This window comes from Sus scrofa, chromosome 6, assembly GCF_000003025.6.
Source record: "Sus scrofa isolate TJ Tabasco breed Duroc chromosome 6, Sscrofa11.1, whole genome shotgun sequence".
Lineage (NCBI taxonomy): Eukaryota > Metazoa > Chordata > Mammalia > Artiodactyla > Suidae > Sus > Sus scrofa.
The window spans coordinates 101,566,750-101,592,615 of record NC_010448.4 but is presented as its reverse complement, the minus strand read 5'-3'; the positions used below and the strand labels follow the sequence as shown (position 1 = coordinate 101,592,615).

General features: G+C 42.6%; 1 protein-coding gene across 39 annotated transcripts in view; it reads right to left on the bottom strand.

The window, feature by feature from the left end:
• Window positions 1-25,866, bottom strand: part of EPB41L3 (erythrocyte membrane protein band 4.1 like 3) — a 250,802-nt gene that overhangs the window by 78,562 nt on the left and 146,374 nt on the right. For 36 of the 39 annotated variants that reach the window (XM_021096100.1, XM_021096095.1, XM_021096094.1 and 33 more), the window contains 2 exons: window positions 21,449-21,645; window positions 15,283-15,480 (listed from right to left, as the gene is read on the bottom strand). In XM_021096100.1, coding sequence (XP_020951759.1) covers window positions 15,283-15,480; window positions 21,449-21,634 — 384 coding nt within the window. In that variant the 5' untranslated portion in view covers window positions 21,635-21,645. Of the gene's footprint in view, window positions 1-15,282; window positions 15,481-21,448; window positions 21,646-25,866 lie in introns of those variants that run through there. The other 3 variants (XM_021096127.1, XM_021096112.1, XM_021096093.1) reach the window with 1 other exon arrangement.

Below are 25,866 nucleotides of genomic sequence, written 5' to 3'. Positions count from 1 at the left end.
TGGGGGGAGGGATAAATTAGGGGGGTGGGATTAACACATACCCACTACTAAGTAGAAAAGAGATAATTAACAAGGACCTACTGTACAGTATGGGGAGATATACTCAATATTCTGTAATAACATAGATGGGAAAAAAGAATGGACACGTATGTGTGTGTGTATAACGGATTCACTTTGCTGTGCACCCGAAACTAATACAACACTATAAGTCAACTATACTCCAATAAAATTTTTAAAAAATCTTGTGATAAACCATATCAGAAAAGAATATGAAAATTCTTAATAATTAATCAACTATACATCCATAAAATAAAAAATTAAGTGATTTTGGGGAAAAAATATGAATCATGTAAGCACATGTAAACAATAAGGAAATGGCAAAGATGAAACTTCTTTTTCTTTTTTGGCCATCCCACAGCATATGGAGGTTCCCAGGGCAGGGATCATATCCGAGCTGCAGTTGCAACCTAAGTCACAGCTGCTGCAATACCAGATCCTTCAACCCACTGTGCTGGGCCGGGGATTGAACCTGCGTCCTGGCACTGCAGAGATACCTTTCGCCACAGGGGGAACTCCAGAGATGACACTTCTCATCCTCCTAGTATAAGCTCTTTGTTGACAACATTACAAAGAAAAAAAATTAATGATGATCTTATTAGGTCTGACAAGACACTGTCCTTCTCCAGAAAAAGAAATTATCACCAAGAAGGCTTTCTGAAATCTGAACTGACGTTCAGTACTATTAATAAACAATCTTGCCTTAAGTGTATTTTTCTAAGAGATATTAGCTAATGATAGTTGTATCTGTATGTTACATAAAATCAATCCACACAAATGTAGTGGAATACATATATTAAAAGATAAATAAAATAAGTGACTGCCACTTGACTTAAATATCACTGCAGGAAAAGTCAGTCAGCATGTTCTAATAATTAATACCTATCTGCCAAAGAGCAGCTAGACATGTACTCACCCTTCCGAATAGCATGAACCACTGGTGAGGAGTCTTTGCTCAGAAGGAAGGATTAATAGCCAGCTAAAGACCTGGGGTCAGGCTTTTATACATCAGCCCTATTTCAAAACCTAGATCCTAGGAGTTCCCATTGTGGCTCAGTGGTTAACAAACCCAACTAGTATCCTTGAAGACTCGGGTTCGATCCCTGGCCTCGCTCAGTGGGTTAAGGATCTGGCATTGTTGTGAGCTGTGGTGTAGGTTGCAGATGAGGCTCAGATCCTGTGTTGTTGTGGTGTGGGCTGGTAGCTACAGCTCCTGCTGGACCCTAGCCCGGGAGCTTCCAACTGCTGGGGGTGTGGCCCTAAAAAAACACCAAAAAAATCCACCAAAAAAACCCCAAAACATAAACCTAGATCCTAAAGGAGGAAGAAGAATCCGGGAAATGTGCCTCAAATAGCCACTCCCAATTTCTTCAGTCAAGAAAATTCTCTCCCAGAGCAGAGGATCCATCTCAGCATGAAATGGAAGTGAGTTGAGTAGATTTCTAACTCGTTCCTATTGTATCCCTAGTTGTTTTAGTGAAACCCAGTGCATCACAGAACTCCTCAGATGCTAAGAGGCAAACAAATCCCCATCTTTTTGCAACAGAAGGAAAAATAGAGGATGACCTGCATTATTTTGCAAGACATCTAACATAAAACCAAATAGTATAGAAGCCTCTTCAAATATACTACTCAGAGTTTCTATGGAAGAAACTGGAACATACAGTTAAGTCAAGGCTTAGTGGAAGGAGAAAGAACGTGAAGGGACTTCTGAAGGGATTAAGCAAAAGGAAAAGGGAGGCAAGTTTGTCAACCCCTTGTCTAGCAGACTCTCCTACACACCCCGAGGAGTTCATTAAATTACCGAAGCCAAGGACCACTGCCTCCTCACTCACCATAAAATGGGAGTCGGCTCAGAAGAGTGAGCACGGAAAGCCAGAAATGCAGTGTGTATAATTGTCTCCAGAACATATTCAGGCTTGTTAAACACCTCTGATTTCTGACACAACCACAACAGACCTTCAGCTGTATCTTCTGACCAATCTCAGCAAGTTCAAGCCAGGCAGCATGAGAAGTGCAAATTTCCTGTTTTCAAGGTCAGCTTCTTCGATCCTACCAAGCAATCCTTAAACCCAAGCATAGTTACTTCCTGTTCCTATTTCATAAGATCATTCAGCATTTCCCAAACTGCCAGATTAATGATTAGCTGATACAGAAACACTGGTAATATTCTCTCCAGGCTGAATGGAACCAATCTAGAAGTGCAAAGTCAAGATGAAATTCACTTTCTCAGACTTAAGAAATACTCTCCAGGACTTCCTGTTGTGGCTCAGTGGGTTAAGAACCTGACTAGTATCCATGAGGATGTGGGTTTGATCCCAGGCCTCACTCAGTGGGTTAAGGATCTGGTGTTGCTGTGGCTCCAATTCAACCCCTGGCCTGGGAACTGCCATATGTCACAGGTGCAGCTGTTAAAAAAAAAAAAAAAAAAAAAGAAAGTACTTTCCACTTTCTAATATATTGTTAGGTGATACAAGAGCAAATCTCTAAATACTGTGGAGGCTATGATCCTGCGGGTTTGTTAAGACTTAACATTTTTAGAGCAGCTTTAGGTTCACAGCAAAACCAAAGGGAGGGTACAGAGTTCCCTCATATGCCCCTCCTCACAGAAACACACGTGCTCAGCCTTCCCATCATCAACACCCCCACCAGACGGCACATTTATTACCATCACTGAACTGACCACTGACCCAGCATAACACACCCTAAGTTCCTAATTGCATTACGGTTCCCTCTTGCTGTTGCACATGCTGTGGATTTGGACAAACGTATAACAACATCACCAGAGCACCAGACAGAGTGTTTTCCCTGCCTGAAACACCCTCTGCGCTCTCCATCTCTTCCTCCCTCTTCCCACCCAACTCCTGGTCACCACTCATCTTTTTACTGTCTGCATAATTTTGCTTCTCCCAGAATATCACACAGTAGTTGGAATCACACAGCATGCAGCTTTTCAGATTAGCTTCTTCCACTTATTAACATGCATTTAAGGTTCCACCATGTCTTTGTGGAGCTTGATAGCTCATTTCTTACAGTGCTAAATACTATTCTACTTCCGGATTCTAACCCAGTTCACTCGCCTGTTTACCCACTGAAGGATCAAAGCAAATCTCTAAACAGCATGAAGCTAATGATTCCATTTTTATGTTAAAAGCCCACTACTCTCTAGACAGAGTGTTTTGTTCCTATTCTTACAGACACGGCCCAGAAGGATACGCCTAATGCTTTAAGATTAGGGACCTTTTCCAATCAACGAGCTACTGCAGGTCCAACGGGACTCCTGGCACCTGTAAATGCTGACCATCCACTCTCCTCCTCTCACAACCACCCAAGGATGAGGAAACACTTCAGGGGATGAATAACTTACAAATGGCAAACCAAGATGCCACCCAGGCTGATGGCACTATCACACGCTGCCTCCCACAGTTGAAATTCTTAGGCTCAAAACTCAATTCTTTAGCAAGTCAATTGAGACAAATCATTCCACTGCACAACAGCTCTCTAGTCAGATCTGCCGAGTGATACTTTGATAGATATTCAATGGTTAGGACACCTACACTTTATGAGTTTCATAAACACATTTTTAAAAGCCCAGGTATGAGTGGGCCTTTTCATGTAAAGACTTTGAAGGGATTCAAAGTAAAATGCGAGTTCAACACTTCCACCATTCAGTCTTGAATGGACCCTAATAGTTTGAGTCGTGCAGCAAAAATGACAGGGCAAGTGCCTTAACACAAGCCCCCAGCTGTCTAAGAAAGTTAAAATTTGACAAAGCTGAATCCAATTTTTAAATTAATTTAGAAGTTTTACGTGGTCCTCTGTTTACTGGAGCAATTACTGATACTCTGAGCATGTCTTCAGATACAGAATATTGGAGAGAATGAGAAAACATCAAAATATAAAGTCTTGGCAAGAATGATTAAAACCTTTGTCACGTACGGATAGCCCCAAAGGAGCTTGCATTTAAAGCTAAACACCCTATTCGTCTTGAAATTAGTGCCTAAACTAGCTAGAGTAATTTATTTACTGCCAGTAAATATTAGCCATGACATATGTGATACTAACAAAAAAAGCAGGAAAGGAAGCTATTCAATTTCACTAGGCAACATTTTAGCAGAGCTCGTCTCTGTATTTCACCATCAACTTCCCCATCTACTACCGAATTATTATTATTACCCGCCAACCAGCAAACCATACTGGACTGCAGTACTGCTGTGACAGTTTCCCCTTTTTCCTTTGCTATAAAAACACAATCATAGGAAGAGTATAACCACAAAAGGCATTCATGAATGCATTTAATATGTCCTTTTAAGTTACTACATTTTTCAAACGAAGAGCTCTGTTTTCACCTCTTTTCTCATGTCAATCAGACACTGGAGCATAAAGCGTACATGGCAGCCAAATCCTGAAACTAACTGCTGCCCGACTGTGTACACTTCCCTTTAAGACCAGGTCAACCGGTGTGTGGATGCTGTAAGCCCCATGCAAGCTGGTTCTTTGTAGCTATTTGTCCATCTAACAGGCCTTCAACATCATACTGTCCTCCAGGCTTCCTGAACCTCCCTGGGTATTTTGTTGGAATGTGTGTGTACACGTTTTGTGGGATGAACTAGAGTTTATGCTCTCCTCCAACCCTAGGACCTGTGAGTCTACCAGACTTTGGCTCTGTATTCAAAGAGGTCACAGGTGCTATTTATTGGCCTCGAAATTTGGAGACAAGGTCAAAGAACCTGCCTCTGAAATTGAGCAACAAAAAGGTGCTATCAAATTCCAGAGGTGATCAATCCATCGTTAAAGAAACTATGAAAAGATGTTCTAATTTTGTGGCTGAGACCAAATAGCCTTCTTCCTAAACTTTCTCCAGGGCCAAGATGTCGTCCGTGAAAAGAAAAGCATCAATTTAAATGCTAACTAAGGGGAGATGAGCTATAATCTTGAAAATTATAACCTGTCTTTCATGGGGGAAATGCTGTAATTATGAAATGAACTGGCAATTGGTCTGGAAAATTGGGGGGAGAGGGAAAATCACTGTGTGGTGAAAACTATTTCTCTCCAGAGGGATGGCCAGGGTCCTGGTTGAGAGTCACCTCTCCACTCTGAGCAGGACAGTGTGGTACCTGTACCAGGTGCTTCAAGTCATTCTACCTCAAGGCCAAGAGCTGAGTCGAGGCTGGAACTCCGTTCCCTACTCCACTCTGAAGTGCTTCTGCATGACACCTCTCCAGCTGTTTCCCCTTCTTGGTCAAGATAAAAAAAAAGTTGTTTCCAAGTTCCACTCTTCACAGAGTATCTTTTTTTTTTTTTTTTTTTAATTGAAGTATAGTAGTGGATTTACAATGCTGTGTCAGTTTCAGGTGTACAGCAAAGTGAATTGGTTATACATACATCCTACATCCATTCTTTTTCAGATTCTTTTCCATTTTGAAAGGATATTGAATATAGTTCCCTGTGCTATACAGTGGGACCTTGTTGATCTATTTTATATACAGAACTGTGTATCTGTTAATCTCAAACTCTTAATTTATCCCTTCCCCCGCCTTTCCCCTCTGGTAACCATAAATCTATTTTCTATGTCTGTGAGTCTATTTCTATTTTGTAATTAAGTTTGTTTATATAATTTCTACTAGATTCCACATCTAAGTGATATCATGTGGTATCTGCCTTTCTCTGACTTTACTTTGCATGATAATCTCTAGGTCCATCATATTATTGCAAATGGCATTTCATTTTTTATGGCTGCATAATATTCCATTGTATGTGTGCACCATATCTTCTTAATCCATTCTTCTGTTGATGGACACTTAGGTTGTTTCCATGCCTTGGCTACTGTGAATACTGCTGCTGTGAACACTGAGTTGTGTGTGTCTCACAAAGTATCTTATTTCATGATGGTGCAGGCAAACGCAAGGCCTTGGTGATCACTTTGAGAAATCAGGTTTAAGAAGTCTTGAGAAGAGACATCCTTTCCATGGAACCTATCTCTTGGATAAGATCTGCTCAAAATCACAACCTTTTGTTTCCAGAGAGGTCTAATTAATCTCCTAATTAATCCCCTTCAGGCCAGAGTCAAGCCACCAGCAGAGGGGTGGGAAGGAGATGGGGAGGAAGGAAAAAGAAGGAAAGAAATAAGGTGAACAGAGCAAGGGGCTGGGGTGGCCTTGTTTCCTTCTTCTAACCCCAAAACTACATGCACAACTAATATAAGAATATAAAGTATAATGTGAAAGCTTAATCACTAAATTTAGAAAAACTGATCAATGTGATGTCAAAGCTTACAGAATTCAAAATAGATGATTTAAGAATTGAATGATTATTCAATCCTTTGAAAAGCAGAGCTTCCTCCTTCTTTTCCTCTTTTCTTCCTATGATTTCACAAGTCCATGCTGGTGGTAAATATTGTATTTCAGTTTCTTCCTTCTTCTGCTACAGACTTTGGACATTTTCATGCCTCCATCAAGAGTGCTCTGGAGCAGAGGGCAGATCTGGGCTCTAGCCCTTGCCAGCACTTTCCAGGCTGTGCACCCTTAACTGCTCTGGGCCTTTTTCTTCCTCATGAAATGAAGCAGGAGACAAATTTCCCTCTGATGTCCCTTCCAGGTCTAAAACTGTGACTCTATCAGGAGGACAATGCCCCATCGAAGCTTAAAGTCTTTGTCTCATTTGGTTTTCAGTGCCTGGAACATAGCAGGTCCTCAAGAAATACTATATCAAAGCCTCAGCAAAATTAGGAAAACCTCTCAGCATCTTTTGCACACTGGATGGTGTTAGTTCTAGGGACTGAATTGTCGTAAACCAGAAAAAAAAGAAGATGCATGAAGAAAAAATCACAATTAAAACTCAATGATGCACTCCCTTGTTAAAAACTGTTGCAGGCCCTTCAAGACAAATTGATCAATGTCTTCTGGAAAACACAAAGATTTTAATGAGATGCCTGGTGGAGACAATACCGTAAGAGATTTTTGGAAGCTGTAATAAAGGTCTATGTCTAGGAAGGAGGCTGAAAAAGCACACTGGTACAGACTGTCCTGTTCTGGGACCTGGGCCAGCTTAACCCTATGTGAAGGGGGGGCTGTGGCTGCTATATAAGGGATTGTCTGCCATCCACCAAGCTGGGAAATGAGGAGCGCTTTGGACTAAAGTATGGAAGAATTACCTTTGCTTCTGGTGCTAGGGCTGACCAGGAGTGGGCGTGAGCTGGCACCAAGCATGTGCCAACAGGATGATGCTGATGAGGACTCAGGAGCAAGGTTTCACTCTGTCACCTCTAAGAAGAGGACTTGGAGTAATAGGTATTCTTCCTCTCCCCAAACCCCAAGATCAGGAACAAGACAAGGACGCCCACTCTCATCACTTTCATTCAACATAGTTTTCTAAGTCCTAACCACAGCAATCAGAGAAGAAAAGATATAAAAAGAGTCCAAATTAAAAAAATAAAACTGTCAGTTTGTGGGTGATAGGATGCAACACACAGAAAATCTTAATGACACCACCAGAAACTATGAGAGCTCATCAATGAATTCAGTCAAGTTGCAACATACAAAATTAACATACAGAAACCTGTTGCATTTCTATACACTAACCCATATTCTTTGTTTTACATGCGCTTTCCCCAAACCTCAACTTAAGCCTAAACCCAGGTGCTTAGGGGACCTATTTCTGGAGAGGCAGCCATGAGAGAGAAAAAGAGAGAGAGAGAAAGGGAAGGACCCTCCCCATGAGCCCATGGGCAGGTATCAGTGGCTGACCCATCATTTCCTAAGGCCACAGACAGAGTAGAGGAATTGAAAAGATTTGTTTATAGAGCACGTGTGAAAACTCTCAGAGGTCACGTTGGGAAGATTCCGAAGAAGGCAAATTGCAAGCGAGTCAATTAGACATAAAAATATCAAGTATAACCTGACACTTTAATCACAGGATGATAAGGGTGAGGAAACCTGGACTCTTCTTAAGCCTGGAAGATCACTTTCTTCACAGAATAGAAACTGCACACCTACTATGTAAACGTAAACGTCAGCCACTGTGCTATACGAAGCACAAGGGTAAGTAAGACACTGCTGGCCGGGGCAGGGACGGCCACACACACATACACACATGCTTGGCTTACAGAGCTCCTGTACCTGAACTCGGGGCGTGGATGTTCATTTGATCAAATCAGCGCCCAAAGTGGTGCAAACACACGATGAGAGAGTGAAGAGGTAGGGGAACAGCAAAGTGAAAAAGCAAACCTAGGGTTTCGGCACCAGCTGTTAGAATGTAAACATGTGGGAAACAAATCTCCCATCAGGCCTTGACATCAGGTGTCAGTCGGGAGTGAATGCAAAAAAAATCCCCAGGGAGAAAAGAAGACCTTCTTCTTTTTTTTTTAAACTGAAGTATAATTGATATACAATGTTTTCTTGTTTCAGGTCAATAGGAGAGTGATTCAGTTACACACGCACACAACACATATTATTCTTTGTAATAATGCTAAGGGAAAAGAATCTGAAAAGGATTGTTATCTCTGACATACAATCACCCCGATGCGCGGAGGTACTCAAGTTCAAATTTACTCAGCTTTCAAAACACAACCCACAGTATAGGGGTTTTGCCTGGTGATATGCCAAAAGGTTTTACTGGTTTTATTTCTTGTTTTTAACCTCCATATTGTTAACAGTGTTCACTAGACCATGCCTACACTCATGAGGGTCTACTGGTTTGCTACTTTTTGAACATGAAAACCAAAGAGAAAAGATTGAACAATTTTAGCAAAAGAGTCTGTTTTTCTTAAATCTTAACGAAGCCAAATCTGAACGCCCTGGGAAGACTGAGCGCTGACCAGGTGAGGGAAGTAAGAAGGTGCGCGGTCACGGTCCTCATGTGTCCCTGTTTCCATGGTTGTACCAGAGAGTCATCGCGCAAGGAACCTGACTTAATTAAAGCCCGTCCACGGTCTCGAGTCCCCCGGGGGCACTGATCTCCAGGCAGGAAAGCTACCACTGCTAGAACAGGTCACTGGCTGCAGCCTGCGGCAGGTGGCTTCATGCGGCAAGACACACAGTTGAGCAGAGACCCACTGAGAGGTTAAATTGGAATTTTCATGATTACGCAGAATCAAAAGCTCTGCCTTTTCAGTTTCTGAATCAACAAGACTTTTACTGGTTTGAAAAAAATTCCTATTTTTACTTTTGTACAACTACGAGTTCTTGTAATCCATGAAAGGCGAGAGGTGCTCTATTCAACTTCCTGAATTACGGCAATTCTATGTGCTGTCCAGTCAAGAACTTCTAAAGAGATTACAAGGCATTTTAATCATGTATCCTCCAGAGCTGGGAAATTCAGACACTGAATTCGTTTTTTTTTTCCAGCCAAATCCCACTGGAGGGAATACATGAAACAGAAGCATGGTTTGGAAAATTAACTGACTCAAGGGCAAAACAGGGCATTTGGAAATCTTTTAAACAGTCCTTTCCTGACCAAGCACATTTAGATTTGACTGTGATAAATTCTCTTATCCTCTCTGGTTCCTTGGAAGCCTCTCTGAATGGCAGCAAGAAGTGCCTGTTGGAGTAAACTCCAGGGTTTACGGTGGTGACTGGATTCCGGCCTGGGGACCCTGAATAGGACTCAGCCTTGGAGCCCATCAGCCAGCAGGTCTCTGCAAAGGCCGAGCCTGGGGGTGTGGTGGGCAGGCTTTTAAGATTTCACTGCTGCAGTGAAGCAGCTTTTGGATCTGCCCCAGTCTGAATTCAAATGCCTCTCCAGCGTGGCTAAGCCAGGGGCATCTTCCCTTGGAGTTCTGGCCCCGAGTGGATGCACGTGGGGCTCCGAAGCACTCAGTTTCACTTGCTGGTGAATCTGCAACATGTGGGGCTCCGGGGTATAAGCCCAGGTCCCCGCCTCAGAGAAACTCTGGAAAGGTCCACCTCCCCCGCTTTGGCAATAATGCTCCAGAATCCTCTACCTGTCAGGCTTCTAGTGGAGAACTAATCAAACTACCCCTGAAAATGGCTTAAAAGGTAACTATGTGCAACAGCACATCTATATTATGAAATAGGGACTCCAATTTCAAATCAGATCTGAACTGTTATCCTAAAACAAAATCAGACTGGATGAGAATAAGAGGAAACATTTCTAAATGGATGGTCATCAGGTAATTCACTGTAGGCTAATCGCACTCAGATGAGTCCAAGAACCCAGAAGGCACGGGACTCAAATAAATTCATCTATTGCCTGTGAAAGGGATATTTTCTGTCTATTTTCTCTTTTAAAACGCATGTTCAAGAGATAGCAACAATCAGAGTTTCTGTTGTGCCTCAGTGATTAACGAATCCAACTAGGAACCATGAGGTTGTGGGTTCGATCCCTGCCCTCACTCAGTGGGTTAAGGATCCGGCATTGCCGAGAGCTGTGGTATAGGTTGCAGACTCGGCTCGGATCCCGCGTTGCTGTGGCTGTGGTGTAGGCCAGAAGCTAAAGCTCCGATTGGACCTCTAGCCTGGGAACCTCCATATGCCGAGGGAGCGGCCCTAGAAATGGCAAAAAGATAAAATGAAAAGAAATAGCAACAATGATGACAAACTGGCCACAAGTTTCTTGTGTTCCTTAATGGTTCAGTGAAAGGAACAAGAAGGAAACAGTAGTATTAGCAATTTCGATGGGGTGGGGGAGGGGGGAGGCTCAAACTACTTAAGGTTTTTTTCTTATACTTTACTCATTATAAGATGTTTTTACATTAATACTAATAATCAAGACTACGAGTTTGAAAAACGATTGAGGAAAAGGTCTCTCAAGTGTAAAATCACTGATTGCTACAATACACCAAGCCTATTGCTGGAGGGAAATTCGAAAAATTCAGCACAAAACCTGGGGGTGGGAATTGAGGACTTAATAGGTGTTCAGTCATTGCCCCCAGGGAGCAGAGGCCTCTCCCTCTTACTCTCCTGGGTCCCTGTAGCACTTCTGGGCCAGGGGAGAGGCTACCTCGTATTTTCAAAAGGAAAGAGAACTAGGCTGTTCTCTTCCAAGGGGTGTGTATGTGTGTGTTGGCGGGGGTCCTTTGTAGGCAACTATAATTTCTCATGCTAAAGTAACGGCAGAGCTGAGACTTGCTGATTTTGATGGCAAAATAACGAAGGCATTAAATAAGCCAAAGGGAAAACATCTAGGCATAGAGATTTAATTAAAATTAAATGTCTTTCTGATGCTTTATTCAATGCAAAACAAAATTATTCCCATGACTGTTTCCTGCATTCTGTTCTTCATGCACCTACAAGTGCACGTGATGGTAAGAGGAGCTGGGGAGGTGAGTCTGGCTTCATCAGTTCAGAGCTGCCTCTTCTCTCTGTTGAGTCTCAGAGCAGGAGGGGCATAGGGAGCGTTCAGGTCTGAGATGCATCTATGCTTTCTGCTGGAATCCTCATGGCAGAGTGCACATCACTGAGAGGTTGATGGCAATCATTTGTATTATTTTATTGGTTTTTTTTTTTTTTTTTTTTTTTTTTTTTTTTTAGTGCTGCACATGTGGAATATGGAAGTTCCCAGGCTAGGGGCTGAATTGGAGCTGCAGCTGCCGGCCTACAGCACAGCCACAGCAATGTGGGATCCAAGCCGAGTTTGCGACCTACACCACAGCTCACGGCAACGCCGGATGCCTGATCCACTGAGTGAGGTCAGGGGTCGAACCCATGTCCTCACAGATACTAGTTGGGTTCGTCACCCACAGAGTCACCCCGGGAACTCCACTTGACAGCAATCATTTAACACTTTCTTTTTTTTGTCTTTTTGCCATTTCTTGGGCCGCTCCTGTGGCATATGGAGGTTCCCAGGCTAGGGGTCGAATCGGAGCTGTAGCTACCAGCCTATGCCAGAGCCACAGCAACGCAGGATCTGAGCCGCGTCTGAAACCTACACCACAGTTCAGGGCAACGCCAGATTGTTAACCCACTCAGCAACGGCAGGGATCGAACCCGCAACCTCATGGTTCCTAGTCGGATTCATTAACCACTGCGCCACGATGGGAACTCCCATTTAACACTTTCTTTTTCTGCTCATTTAACATCTCACTTCCTGTAACTTCTACCTTAGTTTTACCTTCTCTACATTAACCCAAAATGTTCTAACATTCATTGACAATCTTTCCAGATAACTGGAAGGAGCCGCCCTGTCTCCTCCACATCTTATTTTTTCCATATTCCACACATCCTATTTCTTGAATCAGTCCTCTTGGGAAGGTTTCAAACCACTCAGCATCCTCTAACTCTCTGCTGATCAGACTCAAGTCCAAGTTCATTATTCTTATTATCTTAAACAGCTACCATTTATCAAGAATCTGCTATATCCTAGAGAGTGTCAAATAAATTATGTGCTTTAATCTTCTCAATAATGCCTTATTTCACTCTCCCTTTTTCTGTTAGGAAAATGAGGCTCAGAAAGTTTAAGAAATTCCTCGAAATCACACGGGCTACACACAGACAAGTCGTTTTTCACCCCTGCGTCCCCACACCCCAGTCTGGTGGTTGGGGAGTGAGCCTTGGACGTGTGATTATACAAACTGGAGCCTTCCCACCTTCCACAAACCAGACACTGCACCTGATGGGCGCCCCCTGTGAGCAAGAACCTGCCTGACAGCCACACCGCACTGCTGCTTCCCGCTGGGTTTGTCATCAACTTAAAGCCAAAGATGAGTTTGACCCCAACTGTTATAAATCCGCTGCCCCAGCTCCAAACCCATTTCTATTTTTCACTTGACCTTTAAAAATAAAGCTTTATCTCCTTTCCTGTTAAATGCTATCTTGCTACTTAGCTTCCGTGTTCGCCACGGCCGCTTCGGAAGAAACCTGGATTCTGACACAGGGGCTGTTATTCCCTTTGAAAGCTCTTAGCACTTGGAAAACTTGTTCAGGTGTGTGCGTATGTGCCTTCACCCCAAAACGTGGATAACAACGCAGCTTATTTTATGTATTTATTTTCTTTTTTGGCCGCCCTGCGGCATATGGAGTCACCAGGCCAGGGAGCAGGGATCATGTTCGAGCCATACTTGTGACCTACACGGCATCGGCAGCAATGCCAGATCCTAACCCACTGTGCCTAGCTGGGGAGCTAACCTTCATCTCAGCGCTCCAGTGGGAGCTCCACAACTCAGTTTAGACCAGAGTGACAGCTAAAGGACAACTTCCCTAGAACCAAGGTTTTCAATCTGTTTACCTAGTAGATCCTGTGACCCTTGCCAGCAAAGCTTTACTTCCCATAGTTTTAATCTTAAAAACAAGAGGCACTTTGAATTTGCTTTTTCAAGAAGCACCACACAGCCACCTTAAGAACCATGTCACCGATTTATATTCTGCTGGTGAGGATTCGTGTGTCCCAGGAAACTGGTGATCTTAAGAAAATATCAAATTCGTAAAAATATTTCATTGCAAAGGAGAATGGCTGACGAACATCGCTGCGCCACTCAAAATGTTCGCGGTGACATTAAAAGTAACACCAAGTGGTACCCAAAGTTAATTAGAAAATAAAAATGCTATACTGAAAAATAGATTAGCTGGAATGGATTCGAAGCACGGGGCAGAAATTAAGTTTAGCAAAATGAGCAGCATGACGCATCCTCAGTCAGCCCTGAGGTATTTATTCTCCCAACACGAAACACTATCAGTTTTCTTCTGGAGTTTTCTGAGAGCTGTGACTAGAGGACTGTCAGGAAACCCTATTTCTTTCACTATATACATACAATCAGTAGAAAGCCTCGCCTCAAAGTTAAGGATAAAAGCTTTTGCTGACCTAGATCAATTTTTCCAGAAGATGAATCCACAGTGGAAAAATTCAATCGTACCCAAGGTTACAGAAGAGCTTTAAGCAGCACAGTAAAACCTGGGTAGGGATACATTACTGTATCTCTCCATTTTCAGAAGAAACATCTCCATCAATAACTGAACACTCTGGGCTAAGAAATTAGCCCAAATCAAGGCCAGCAAAATGCAAGACATGGGTCTGTGCATGACAAGCCTTAGGTGGGGTCCTTGAAACACACACTTTACTCCCTAAATCAACCCACCAATATTTGTCAGGTTATAGAATGATGAAATCCTCTAAATTAATACATGATAGACTAAATCACTTTTGATCTAAGAGCCTATTTTCAAAAAATATCTTTTCTATGTTCCTGCAATCTGTAATAATTTAGTAACCCAACCCCACTCACATCCTAAATGACATCAACGTGAAACGGATCTGAATCTTCTGTTCCAAGAAAAGCACTGGTGCATGAGTGAATCACACAAAACGTAAGAAATGATAACGGAGGTTGTAGGCAGAGAAAGCAGAGATGAGGGAACTTGTAACGTGGGAATCACGTGGCCTTGCTGCTGGCTGTGTCCTGAGAAAAGAGGACCCCAAATGCATGACCACACACAGACGCACGACCAGCAGAAGAGGGGGCCGGCAGAGGCATGTGGTGGGTGGGGCTGGCACAGAGGGATGTTCAGTGTCCCCTAGGACCAAGGCAGGGGCTTGAGGTGGAAGAACAGCTCTTTGAACGACCGTGTTAAACCTGCATAGCAGACCCGTTCCTGCAGCCTGCGTCCACGCCCTGCCAGTGTTCTCAGACACTCACCAAGCACCCATCTCCACTGCTCTTGACAGCCTGCGTTGCTCTCATTTGTGAACTTGGTCTTGCCAAACATCTCTGAAGAAGGTCACCCGACTGCCCCTTCTCTCAGAGGCATTTTTGTTTTCAGAGGAGCAAACTCACGGAAGCTGCAAGACCCACCACCATGTGCATGTTCCAAATTACTCATCCTCTAAGCACGAAAAGGACATTCACGGTTCCAATTACCCTACCATTTCTGTGTACAGAAATCTACAGCTCTGTTCCAATTAACCACTTGGCCATAAGTCATGCAAAGAGAAAAGGTAAAATTCATTTCAATGATAGCTCACAGCCAGAATATTAAAGAAAACTGGATTTTTAAGGCCTCCAAAAAAATGTTTTTCCTACCAGGGAAAGTATTAGAAATTTCTTTTTCTCGAGACAATCACATTTCCCTCTTGATTGTAACATTTTGGGGACTTTATAAGTATATGCAGTAATTTGATCCCATTAGAGACTTTGGAAATAATTTTGTACTTAGAAACTGGGTCTGAGTAATTTTCCAGAGTTCTGGAAAAGCAAAGCAGCATCTTGCAGGCTTTATACCAGTATGCCCTAGCTCTCGGTATCTGAGACAGAAAAGTTTTCGAATATACACTTGCCTCTACGTCACAGGTGTATTCCGATCCATCCAGAAGTATCACTTTGCACTGCATGCTTTTAGGCTTTTTGACAATCTTTAATGGAGAGCGAGATAGTTTACTGCTAGATGATTTCTGAGAAAGTTTATCGTCTTCGAATTGCTGATACTCAAGCTGTTTGGCAGCGGCGGCAGCAAACTCCTGTTCCTTGTCAGTGACCTGTGAAAAGCAAACAATGCACAGTCTTCACGGCAAGACAGGAAGGACATATTGCATCACTCAGGTCAGGCCCTAAGAGATCGCACTAGAAACAGGCTTCCCCATTTCGTAAAGGATGAGAACGCCTGAATTAGGCTTTTAGGAATGGATACACACAGACAAATACCTAGAATGCTAACAGTTACACCTAAGTAACGTCTTTTTTTTTTTCCCCTAGGGCCGCACCCACAGCACATGGACGCGGCATATGGACCCAGACTAGGGGTCTAATCAGAGCTGTAGCCGTCAGCCTATACCACAGCCACAGCAATGTGGGGATCCAAGCCACATCTGTGACCTATACCACAGCTCATGGCAACGCTGGATCCTTAACCCACTGAGCAAGGCCAGGGATCGAACCCGAAACCTCGTGGTTCCTAGTCAGATTTGTTAACCACTGAGCCACAACAGGAACTCCAACTTCTCTGCTTAAAGGTTCCCATAGGACCTAACTTCATTGAGACTCAAGGACTTACATTAGAAGCACTGAATTATTAGCAAAGGCCATCAAGATTCCATGAGCAAGAGGATACAATAGGTTCCAACTTTTCAAAAAGGCACTGGCTCTCAAAGTCAGAGAGCAGACTGGTGGTTAGCAGAGGGGGGAACGGAGGGAAGGGTAGATTAAAAATTGGAGATTAACAGATACAAACTTCTACATGTAAAATAAACAACAAAGACCTACTGGATAGCATAGGGAATTATATTCGAGATCTTATAATAACTATAATGGAAAAGAATCTGAAAAAGAATATGTATATATATGTGTATACCTAACACATTATAAATTAACTATACTTCAACTGGGGGAAAAAAGGCACTGGGAAGTATAAGTCTTGAAAATAAATAAATCAGAATTCTCTCGTGGTGCAGAGAGTTAAGGATCCGGCATTGTCAGTGCTGTGGCTCAGGTTCGATCCCTGGCCCAGGAATTTCTCTATGCCACAAGCGCGGCCAAAAAAAATTAAAAATTAAAAAAAACATTTAAGATTTAATCTAATGTATTCTGCTTTTCTCATTCACTGAATCCTCCCATATTCCATGACCAGAACTGCCCTACAAACATACCAGGTATCTTATAAACTGTAAGGTCTAGAGAGCTTCAAGTATTAACCTTCTTAGTAATTTTACAATTGTTAAAATATTTGATTTAGCTCTCAATCAATTCAATGAAGCCAGCAGCACTGAAATTCATTACAAAGTAATCCCTTAAGTCTGCTTCCCCCCCTTCACTGTAATGAGCCAGTCTAAGAAGAGATCAAATCTGTCCAAAAGCTTTAATCTGCTTTCAAATCACAACAGTGCAGTCCAAGCTAGATTCAGAACTGCAGAGGATGGCCTAGGGGACAATAAAACTCTCTCTTGAGTCCTTGGAAATCTCCCTCGGCACTGCTCTTCAATGACTCTTTTTCTGTTCCTCTTCTTTCTACTCAAGGACCACCAATGCACATTCGACCCACTTCCACTGGTCTGCAAATACACTCTGGAAGTCCAAAGGAAGATATGATCCAAGATGCAGTTTGGGCCTCTTGAATAAGTATGAAATATCCTCTCTCGTGAATATACTACCAACCTGGTGGCTAAGGTACATGAGCTGGAGCATAAGACCATATTGACAGCTTCAAATTTTCTTTTTTAATAGTCTCTTTAATTTTTTTTTATCTTTTGTCTTTATAAGGCCACAGCTGCAGCATATGGAGGTTCCCAGGCTAGGGGTCGAATCGGAGCTGTAGCCGACAGCCTACACCAGAGCCACAGCAATGCCAGGTCCGAGCTGCGTCTGTGACCTACACCACAGCTCATGGCAACGCCGGATCTTTAACCCACTGAGTGAGGCCAGGGATTGAACCCGCAACCTCGTGGTTCCTAGTCGGATTCGTTTCCACTGCACTACAATGGGAACTCCAACAGCCTCTTTAATTTTACAACACTAACTGCAAAGCTATTTTTGCTGTGCTATTGACTTAAACAATGGGGGAGGGGGGCGGTGGTTGGGGCACTGGCCCTCCAAGCAGTGGAAATCTGAGTCTGACTTATAGTCAGCCCTCCATACCTGTGGCTCCACCTCTGAGGATTCAATCGACCCCAGAGCATGCAGTACTGTAATATTTACTATTGAAAAAAACCTGCTGCTAAGTGGACCCTTGCAGTTCAAACCTGTGTTGTTCCAGGGTCAGCTGTATTTATTTTGGATTTTAGGAAAAGACTTCTGCTTTTTACAATGGCATTTTCTGTCTTGTTCTCCATCCACAAGATGACTAATAAAGTCCTTTCCTCCACTACCTTGCCCTTCTCAAGGTGATGTCTTGAGAAGTCTTCAGAATAAAAAGACACCAACTTTCAATGAAACTAGAACATACCCTCACACCACACACGAAAATAAACTCAAAATGGCTTAAAGACTTAAATATAAGACAAGACACCATCAAACCCCTGGAAGAGAACACAGGCAAAACATTCTCTGACATCAACCTTTCAAATGTTTTCTCAGGTCAGTCTCCCAAGGGAACAGAAATAAGAGCAAAAATAAACCAACGGACCTAATCAAACTGACAAGCTTTTGCACAGCAAAGGAAACCAAAAGAAAACAAAAAGACAACTTACAGAATGGGAGAAAATACTTTCAATTGATGCAACTGACAAGGGGTTAATCTCTAAAATATACCACTCAACAGCAAAAAAGGCAAAACTCAGTAGAAAAATGGCAAAAGACCTGAATAGACTGTTCTCCAAGGAAAATATACAGATGGCCAACAAGCACATGAAAAAATGCTCAACATTCCTGATTATTAGAGAAATGCATATCAAAACTACCATGAGATACCACCTCACACCAGTCAGAATGGCCATCATTAATAAGTCCACAAATAACAAATGCTGGAGGCGGTGTGGAGAAAAGGGAACCCTCCTGCTCTGCTGGTGGGAATGTAAGCTGGTACAACCACTACAGAGACCAGCATGGAGATATCTTAGAAATCTATACGTAGAACTTCCATATAACCCAGCAATCCCACTCTTGGGCATATATCCAGACAGAACTGTCCTTGAAAAAGACACATGCACCCGCATGTTCACTGTAGCACTATTCACAATAGACAAGACATGGAAACAACCCAAATGTCCATCTGTAGATGACTGGATTAAGAAGATGTGGTATATATTCACAATGGAATACTACTTGGCCATAAAAAAGAACAAACTGCAGCAACATGGATGGAACTAGAGACTCTCATACTGACTGAAGTAAGTTAGAAAGAAGAAAGACAAATACTGCATGATATCACTTGTATCGGAATCTAACATACGACACAAATGAACCTTTCCACAGAAAAGAAAATCATGGACTTGGAGAACAGACTTGTGGTTGCTAAGGGGGAGGGGGAGGGAGTAGGATGGATTGGGAGCTTGGAGTTAACAGATGCAAACTATCGCCCTTGGAATGGATATGCAATGAGATCCTGCTGTGTAGCACTGGGAACTATGTCTTGTCATTTATGATGGAGCATGATAACGTGAGAAAAAAGAATGTATACATGGATGTATAACTGGGTCACCATACTATACAGTAGGAAAAAAAACTGTATTGGGAAATAACAATAAAAATTTTTTTTTAAATTAAATAAATAAAAGACACCAATTTGCTGAGAGAAGAAACCAAGAACAAACTGAATAACCAACTTCAAAGGCCAAAACAGTTAATAAGGCAAACCTCAGCTAAAATGAGTAAATGAAAGAACCCCTACTCTGGCAACTTGGGGGCAACTTTTTTGACTCTTAGTCTTTCCATATCAAAGAATTAATACAGAGATAAACTCATTAATTTTGGCCTTAAACTTCATAAGGTAGTTTAAGAAGTTTGGTTAAGCTGGATAACTATAACATATATTTGTAAGAGTTTTATGATTTATATACAACTTTTGCCCTTTTAACTTGCATTTTCATCCCATCAGAGGCAAAGTCAACAGAAGCTACATTTTTACCTGGAATCAACTTTATGCATTTAGGGAATATGAAATTTTGTTTCTCCCCTACTAAAATAAAAGTCTGCATGAGACTAAGCTTACTGGTTGCTTGTATGTCAACACCAGAAGCATCTTAAACCACCACTGTTCAAAGGGAGGCCTCTTTTCTAGAACCCTTGAAACAGGAATCCATCACTGAGACGTTTATATAACTTTTAAAACAACTTTAACAATTCAAGAAGAGCAAACCAAATACCTCCAGCATAATGTCAATCGCAGTCACACCATGCACGACAATTTAAAAATATGGCTATCAGCCATTTTAGCAAATCTTCTATTTCATTTAATCCTCATAAAAGCTCTGGGGAAAAGAGCCCTTATTTGCACATGAGGAGAAAGGCACAATCTTAAGAAATTTTCTCAAGGTCACCAAACCAATAAACTGGAATCCAAACCCAGCCAAGGCCCACGCTTTAACTGTCACTAATGCCGAAGGGTACCTCACTGAATCACCAACATCACAGGGCTCTGAGGGTGATTCCAAGAATTGGAGGGTGGGAGAATCTTCAGAAAATTATCTTTTTCTGAAAGATAAAGCTGAGGCCCAGAGGACATGATAGAGTTCTGAGACTCCAGAAATAAATAATCAGGAAAGAGGCAAAACTCAAGTCTCGTGACTCTGCATCTAGTCACCTTTCCCTCCAGTGGCTTAGTGTCGCTCCTCTTCACTTCCGAACAGCCGGGACTACAGAACCTCATGTCCATTTTATAGGCTGGGTCTAATACATCTGTTTAATCACATCCGGGTACAGAAACTCTTCCTTCTCTACAATTATCCCCCAGGTTTATGTTTATGTCATTTCAGGGTTAAGAAGAAAGAATAGAGAAAAATCCAGTCTCGTGATTTCAAATTTCTAGATTTTGAAAGATTTAAAAATAAACCATTACCATCATATAGCCACAGAAAAGAAAGATAAAGGAAAACCATGATGACAACAACAGCTCCTTAGATTCTGTTTGACAAGCTGAAGGATAACCCCCAGCTCCTCCATCACCAAAGATCTGAGATTAGACAGAGCATCTATTTATAGAGCATGAAAATGAATGCCACCCTTTATACAGTTTAAAAGCAGAACTTATACTCTGGGAAAAGAAGATCATGAGGCTGTATACATACACTTTAATGTTACAACAATGTGTTGTGTTTTCCAAAGATAAGCTGACTTCCTATCTCCTCTTTTAACATCTAGAAAAATCTACTGTGATACAAATACTTCCAACCTAGAAAAGGTCAATCATTTGCAGGGACTCCCAGATTTCCTTAACCCATATGAGTCAGTCCTCTAAAACTTGTCGATTCCAGGCCTCAGGTTTCCAGCCAAAGAAATTTAAACATGGATTCATTCAAGGCCTGGGTATAAATCATGCTTTATATTTTGTATGAAAACTTTTAAAAGGAATAACCACAATGTATGAGACAACTTAAACACATTTAGGTAATAGCACTGAAAATGTACCAGTACATGGGAGTGGCAGAGACAGGTTTGAGCACCCACTACAAGTAGCTGGCAACAGTTAGGGTCAGAGGGGCCCCTGAGAAAAATCTCAAGAGCTGGAACCTCTAGACTTGAAAAAACAATCATGATGAGAGCCACCAGTGTGGTGTCTAGCCTCCCTGTAAACCCAGATAAAACCACCGAAGTGCAATCCAGATTCCAGCGTGAGTTTAAGTGCTTTGATCAAAGGAAGGCGTTACCAAGCAAGGTGGTGGAATGCCATTCACTGATTGCCTTAAAATAGCCGAAGTTTCCATCTGCTAGGGCCGGAAGGGGCCAAAAGATGGCCTGTGGTGGTTCGCTCTAGTGCTAAGACACCACGGTCAGAGCAGAGCCTGGAAAGGCTCAGCAAACATGCTACAAAGGGTTTTCTGGGGATGTTGGCAGGTTGGGCAGGGGGTCCGGTCTCACCTCCTTCCTCACCGGCGTGCTGTGTGCTGCCGCCTCCTCGAACTGCTCCGGCGCTTGGGGCTGCTCCTCGGCGCCCGGCTCGGGGCCCGGCTGACCCCCCGCGTGCCCCTGCGGCCCCGCCGCCTCCTGGGGCTCAGCCTCCTGCTCCGGCTTGGATTCCGAGTCTGATCCTGATTCGGTCGTCATGGTCGATTGTTCTGCAAACAGAGAGAGCAGAGGTCCCATCGTTACCTCTCCCAGGGAAGGAAAGTAGGAGAAGACAGTGAAAAGGTGAGGAGAACCAGCACAGGGAAGATGGAGAAACGCTGGGAACAAAATGCAACCCCACTGCAGGTGCCTAACGGCCTTGTCAAACTCGCCATGAGGATGGTGCCCAGGGACGGTTCAAAAACCAACATTTAACGGGAAGTAAAAGTTGATCTGGAATCATCATGGGTTCTACCCCTGTTAGATTTCTGCCACAGGTGATGGGGAAATGACACTGCTGTCATAATAATTACTTAGATACATTCAATTTCAGAAAAGTGAATTTGCTGCTAAAGATATTTTCTAATCTCTGGGAAGGACGACCTAACAATAAATAGAAGCAGAAACTTTCTCATTCTCCTTCCTATCTCTCTATCCAGGGGCCCTCCCCTGCCCTCCAAAACCCCTGAATCCAGCCATTCTTCCAGAGACAAATGCCTTTCCTGTGACTTCCCACAAGCTGCTGTCTCCTTCTGAATGAGCAACCACGGCACAACAGAGAAGCCTCTTCAGTGATGCGGGACCTGTCCACAATGGACCAACCCTGGCCACAGCCAGAGGGAGGCCAGGTAGATCCTCTGCCCCCACCAGCTTACTCTCAAAGGCTTCTTCCTGGCTCCCTCCTATCTCCCTAAGTGTGGAAAGACAAGTCTGTCTGTCTCATATCTCATCGGAAACGCAAACAAGGGCTCTTGATGCAAAATATCTCTTACAGACGTTCGAAAATATCCCTGCCATCCTTAGTTTACTTGTCAAGACACTTCAGTATTTAGTGCCTCAGTTTCCACATCTGTCAAATGAGACAACTGAACATGGTCACATCTAAAGAACTTATTTCCTCCCGTTACTTTTTCCCACTGCTAATAGACATGCCACTATATTTGAAGCTGTTTCTTGCTCTAAGTAGCAAGACAGCAGCTATACCCGTGGTTGCCACGTCATTTACAGTAATTTCTTGGCTTAGATAGGTGCTAAGTATCTCAAAACCAAATATGTCAGACAGTCACATCATTTCCATTCCTAATTCAAATTTTAAAAATATCACAAGTACTAGTGTAATACTTTGAACAAATGCTGTGAACCTGTATGAAATAATTATTCAAAATAAAAATTCATAGTAAAACTACCATTTTGTTTCCATCTTCAAGAGACACGAAATGTTGAATAATTTGAAGAGGGAAACATTACAAGTCCTAATCTATCTTATAAACCAAGTGCGGTATCCGAGCTTCCTATAAGGTTTACTTTGTACAATCACCAGCTTACACATTCTGTTGAATAAAAGACCCATCAATCTGGCATGTCCTCAGTTACCGAATGCATGTGTAAACACCACGTCCAAACACAAAGCCAGACTGGGACCCACATAAAACTAGTACATTTTCGTTTCTCTCTTACATTTTAGATTTTCATGCCAATCTTGAAGGTAAATATGATATTCTCTTTTTTACACTTGTACTGGAAAGAGTCAAGTCTACTGAAAAAAAAGTGGATGGGGAGGGAGAGGTGGTGGCATTGTGTAATTCAGAGCCTATAGCTGAATTCTACCTTGGGGGGGATTAATTTTAATAAGCAATTCAATGCTCCCAACCCTCACTGGGTACTAAATATAAGTCAAGCACTGCTTGTGGATGAGAAGCAGAGATGAATATGTCGTAACTCCCACCCCACTTTTAAGGCGCTTGTAGTCTGTGGCTGAAATAGACTCTTTCCAGAATTCATTTTTTCCATCTTCCTTTTAGTAATTAAACTTTCAGTTTCAGCCAGTACTCCTCCACCCAGCTTGCGACCACTATGAATTGTGGCCTCGTGATTAAGTCTGGACCAATGAGACAATGGAGAACATGCATTCAATGTTTAGATCTTCTTCAAGAGGTGAAAGCCACTTGCCCTAGATTTCTCATTCCCATTGGCTGGAAAATATTCACTGATGTAGTCACCACAGACCCAGTCACGGAAGCCCTGAGCTGACCTGTCTGGTTTGGAGTCTCAGTGTATCAGCCTACACCTAACACCTAACCTAATGCACATCCTATAGATTAAAATTCCACCCCAACAGTCATGCTCACGTGGTTCCCATCTCACTAAAACAAAGGAGCCTTCCCTTGATCTCACATCCTCTGTCAACTACCGTATTTCTCTGCTTTCTATTCAAGACTTCTCAAAACTTTTGTTGACTCTTATTGTCAACACTTTCCTCACTTCCTCTTCCTCTGCAACCTCTCCAGCCTGACTCCACGGGGATGGCTCGTGTGGCCAGGGCAGTGGACTATGCACTCTGGTCTGTTCTGGCCCCACTGACCCCTCAGCAGCCCCAGCTCAGGTGATGAGACTTCCCTTGTCACAGGCTTCCTTCCCTCTCTTGGGATTCAGAGCACCACACCCTCCTGCTTTTGTCCTCTCTCTCTGGCTATTCCTTCCTCATTCACTTTTACACATTACTCCTTATCTAAGCCCCTAAATGTAGGAATGTCCCAGAAAACTCAGTTCTAGGCCCTCTTCTATTTTTTTTTTTCCAGCACTCTAAACACTTCTTATGAGTCAACAGCGCATATGTTCAAATCTCCAGTCCAAACCTCTGTTCTCAGCTTTAAAACTAGTATCCAGCTGCCCACCTGCTACTGCTCACTGATAGTGAACAGGTACCTGTGGATTTTTCTCTCCCCTCCCGCATCTTTCCTGCCTCAATTGGGGGCAATACCATTCCTTCCAGCCAGAATTTCAGAGGTCATCCCCGACATTTTCCTTTCCCTTGCTTTCCTTATTAAAATACTACAGAAAGTTTTTCAAAATAATTTCGCAAATATATATAAAATACTTATGCTAAAAATATCTTTCCAAAATGTATCTCGAATTGGTCCCCAGCCACTATGCATGCTGTCATTTCTTTCCTGAACTCCTTCAACCACTTCCTTTTTACTGCTTCTATTTTCAGCCACATCTATTCTGTCTGAGCTTCATAAAACATACATCCAGTCACCTCACTCACTGTGGGAAACTCCTTAATAGCTTCCCAATGTGCTTGAAGTAAAATCTGAACTCTCAATTCCCATGGCCTTTAAGGACAAGATGAGGCCTCAGCACCCTATGGGCACCACTTGGGGGCATGACCTAGCCGTCCATCCCACTGTGATCCAGCCACCTGGTCTCCTTCCGGTGTCTAAACCACATCAAGGGTTTTTTTTCCCTGCCTCAAAGTTTTTTTTAGACACACTGCTCTGTTTACAGAGAACATTTTTTCCTCTGCTCGTCACGTGGCTGATTCCCCATTCATCAAGTGTTGGCTGAGAGAGGCTCTCCCTTTTCGCATAGTTATTCTAATTGTGCCTTATTGTTTATTCCCTACAATTCATCAAATTTTGTTATTATTCAATTATCCGCCAACCTCCTTCCCACACACTCAAGGGTGGTGATCATGTTTGTTTATACCCAAATATACTCAGTACCAACACAGAACCTAAAACATCGTTGGTATTTCAATAATAATGTGATCGATGGCTAAATAAAATTAACTTCATTTATTATATAACCATGCATTTCAAAGTGTAGTGACTCTTCCTTACACTCTTTAACCACTGAAAGATCTCTCTTAAGTGGGTGGATAAAGAGTAGATATTTCCATGTTTTATAAAAATGGAACTCAGTTACAACTATAAAACCAAAATCTCCTCTCAAGGTAAGACGCTATTGTTCTGTTCAGTTTAATGCTTTTATCAGTAGCTGTACAGGTTTTCCAAAAACACACAACAAAAGTGTTTATTGGAGTTCCCATCATGGCGCAGTGTTTAACGAATCCGACTAGGAACCATGAGGTTGCAGGTTTGATCCCTGACCTTCTCAGTGGGTTGACGGTCCAGTGTTGCCGTGAGCTGTGGTGTAGGTTGCAGACGCTGCTCGGATCTTGCATTGCTGTGGCTCTGGCGTAGGCTGGTAGCTATAGCTCTGATTAGACCCCTAGCCTGGGAACCTCCATATGCCGCAGGAGCGGCCCAAGAAATGGGGAAAAAACAAAACAAAACAAAAAAAAGTGTTTATTTAGGTGGTTTAAAGAATCTCTATACGAGACTAACCAAAAAGCCATTAGATCATGAATTTACAAAGTAAAACACAAATGAATACTAGAAAAAGCATATTTTAAAAAGACGCTTAATTTTTCCTAGACAGGGAAGTTC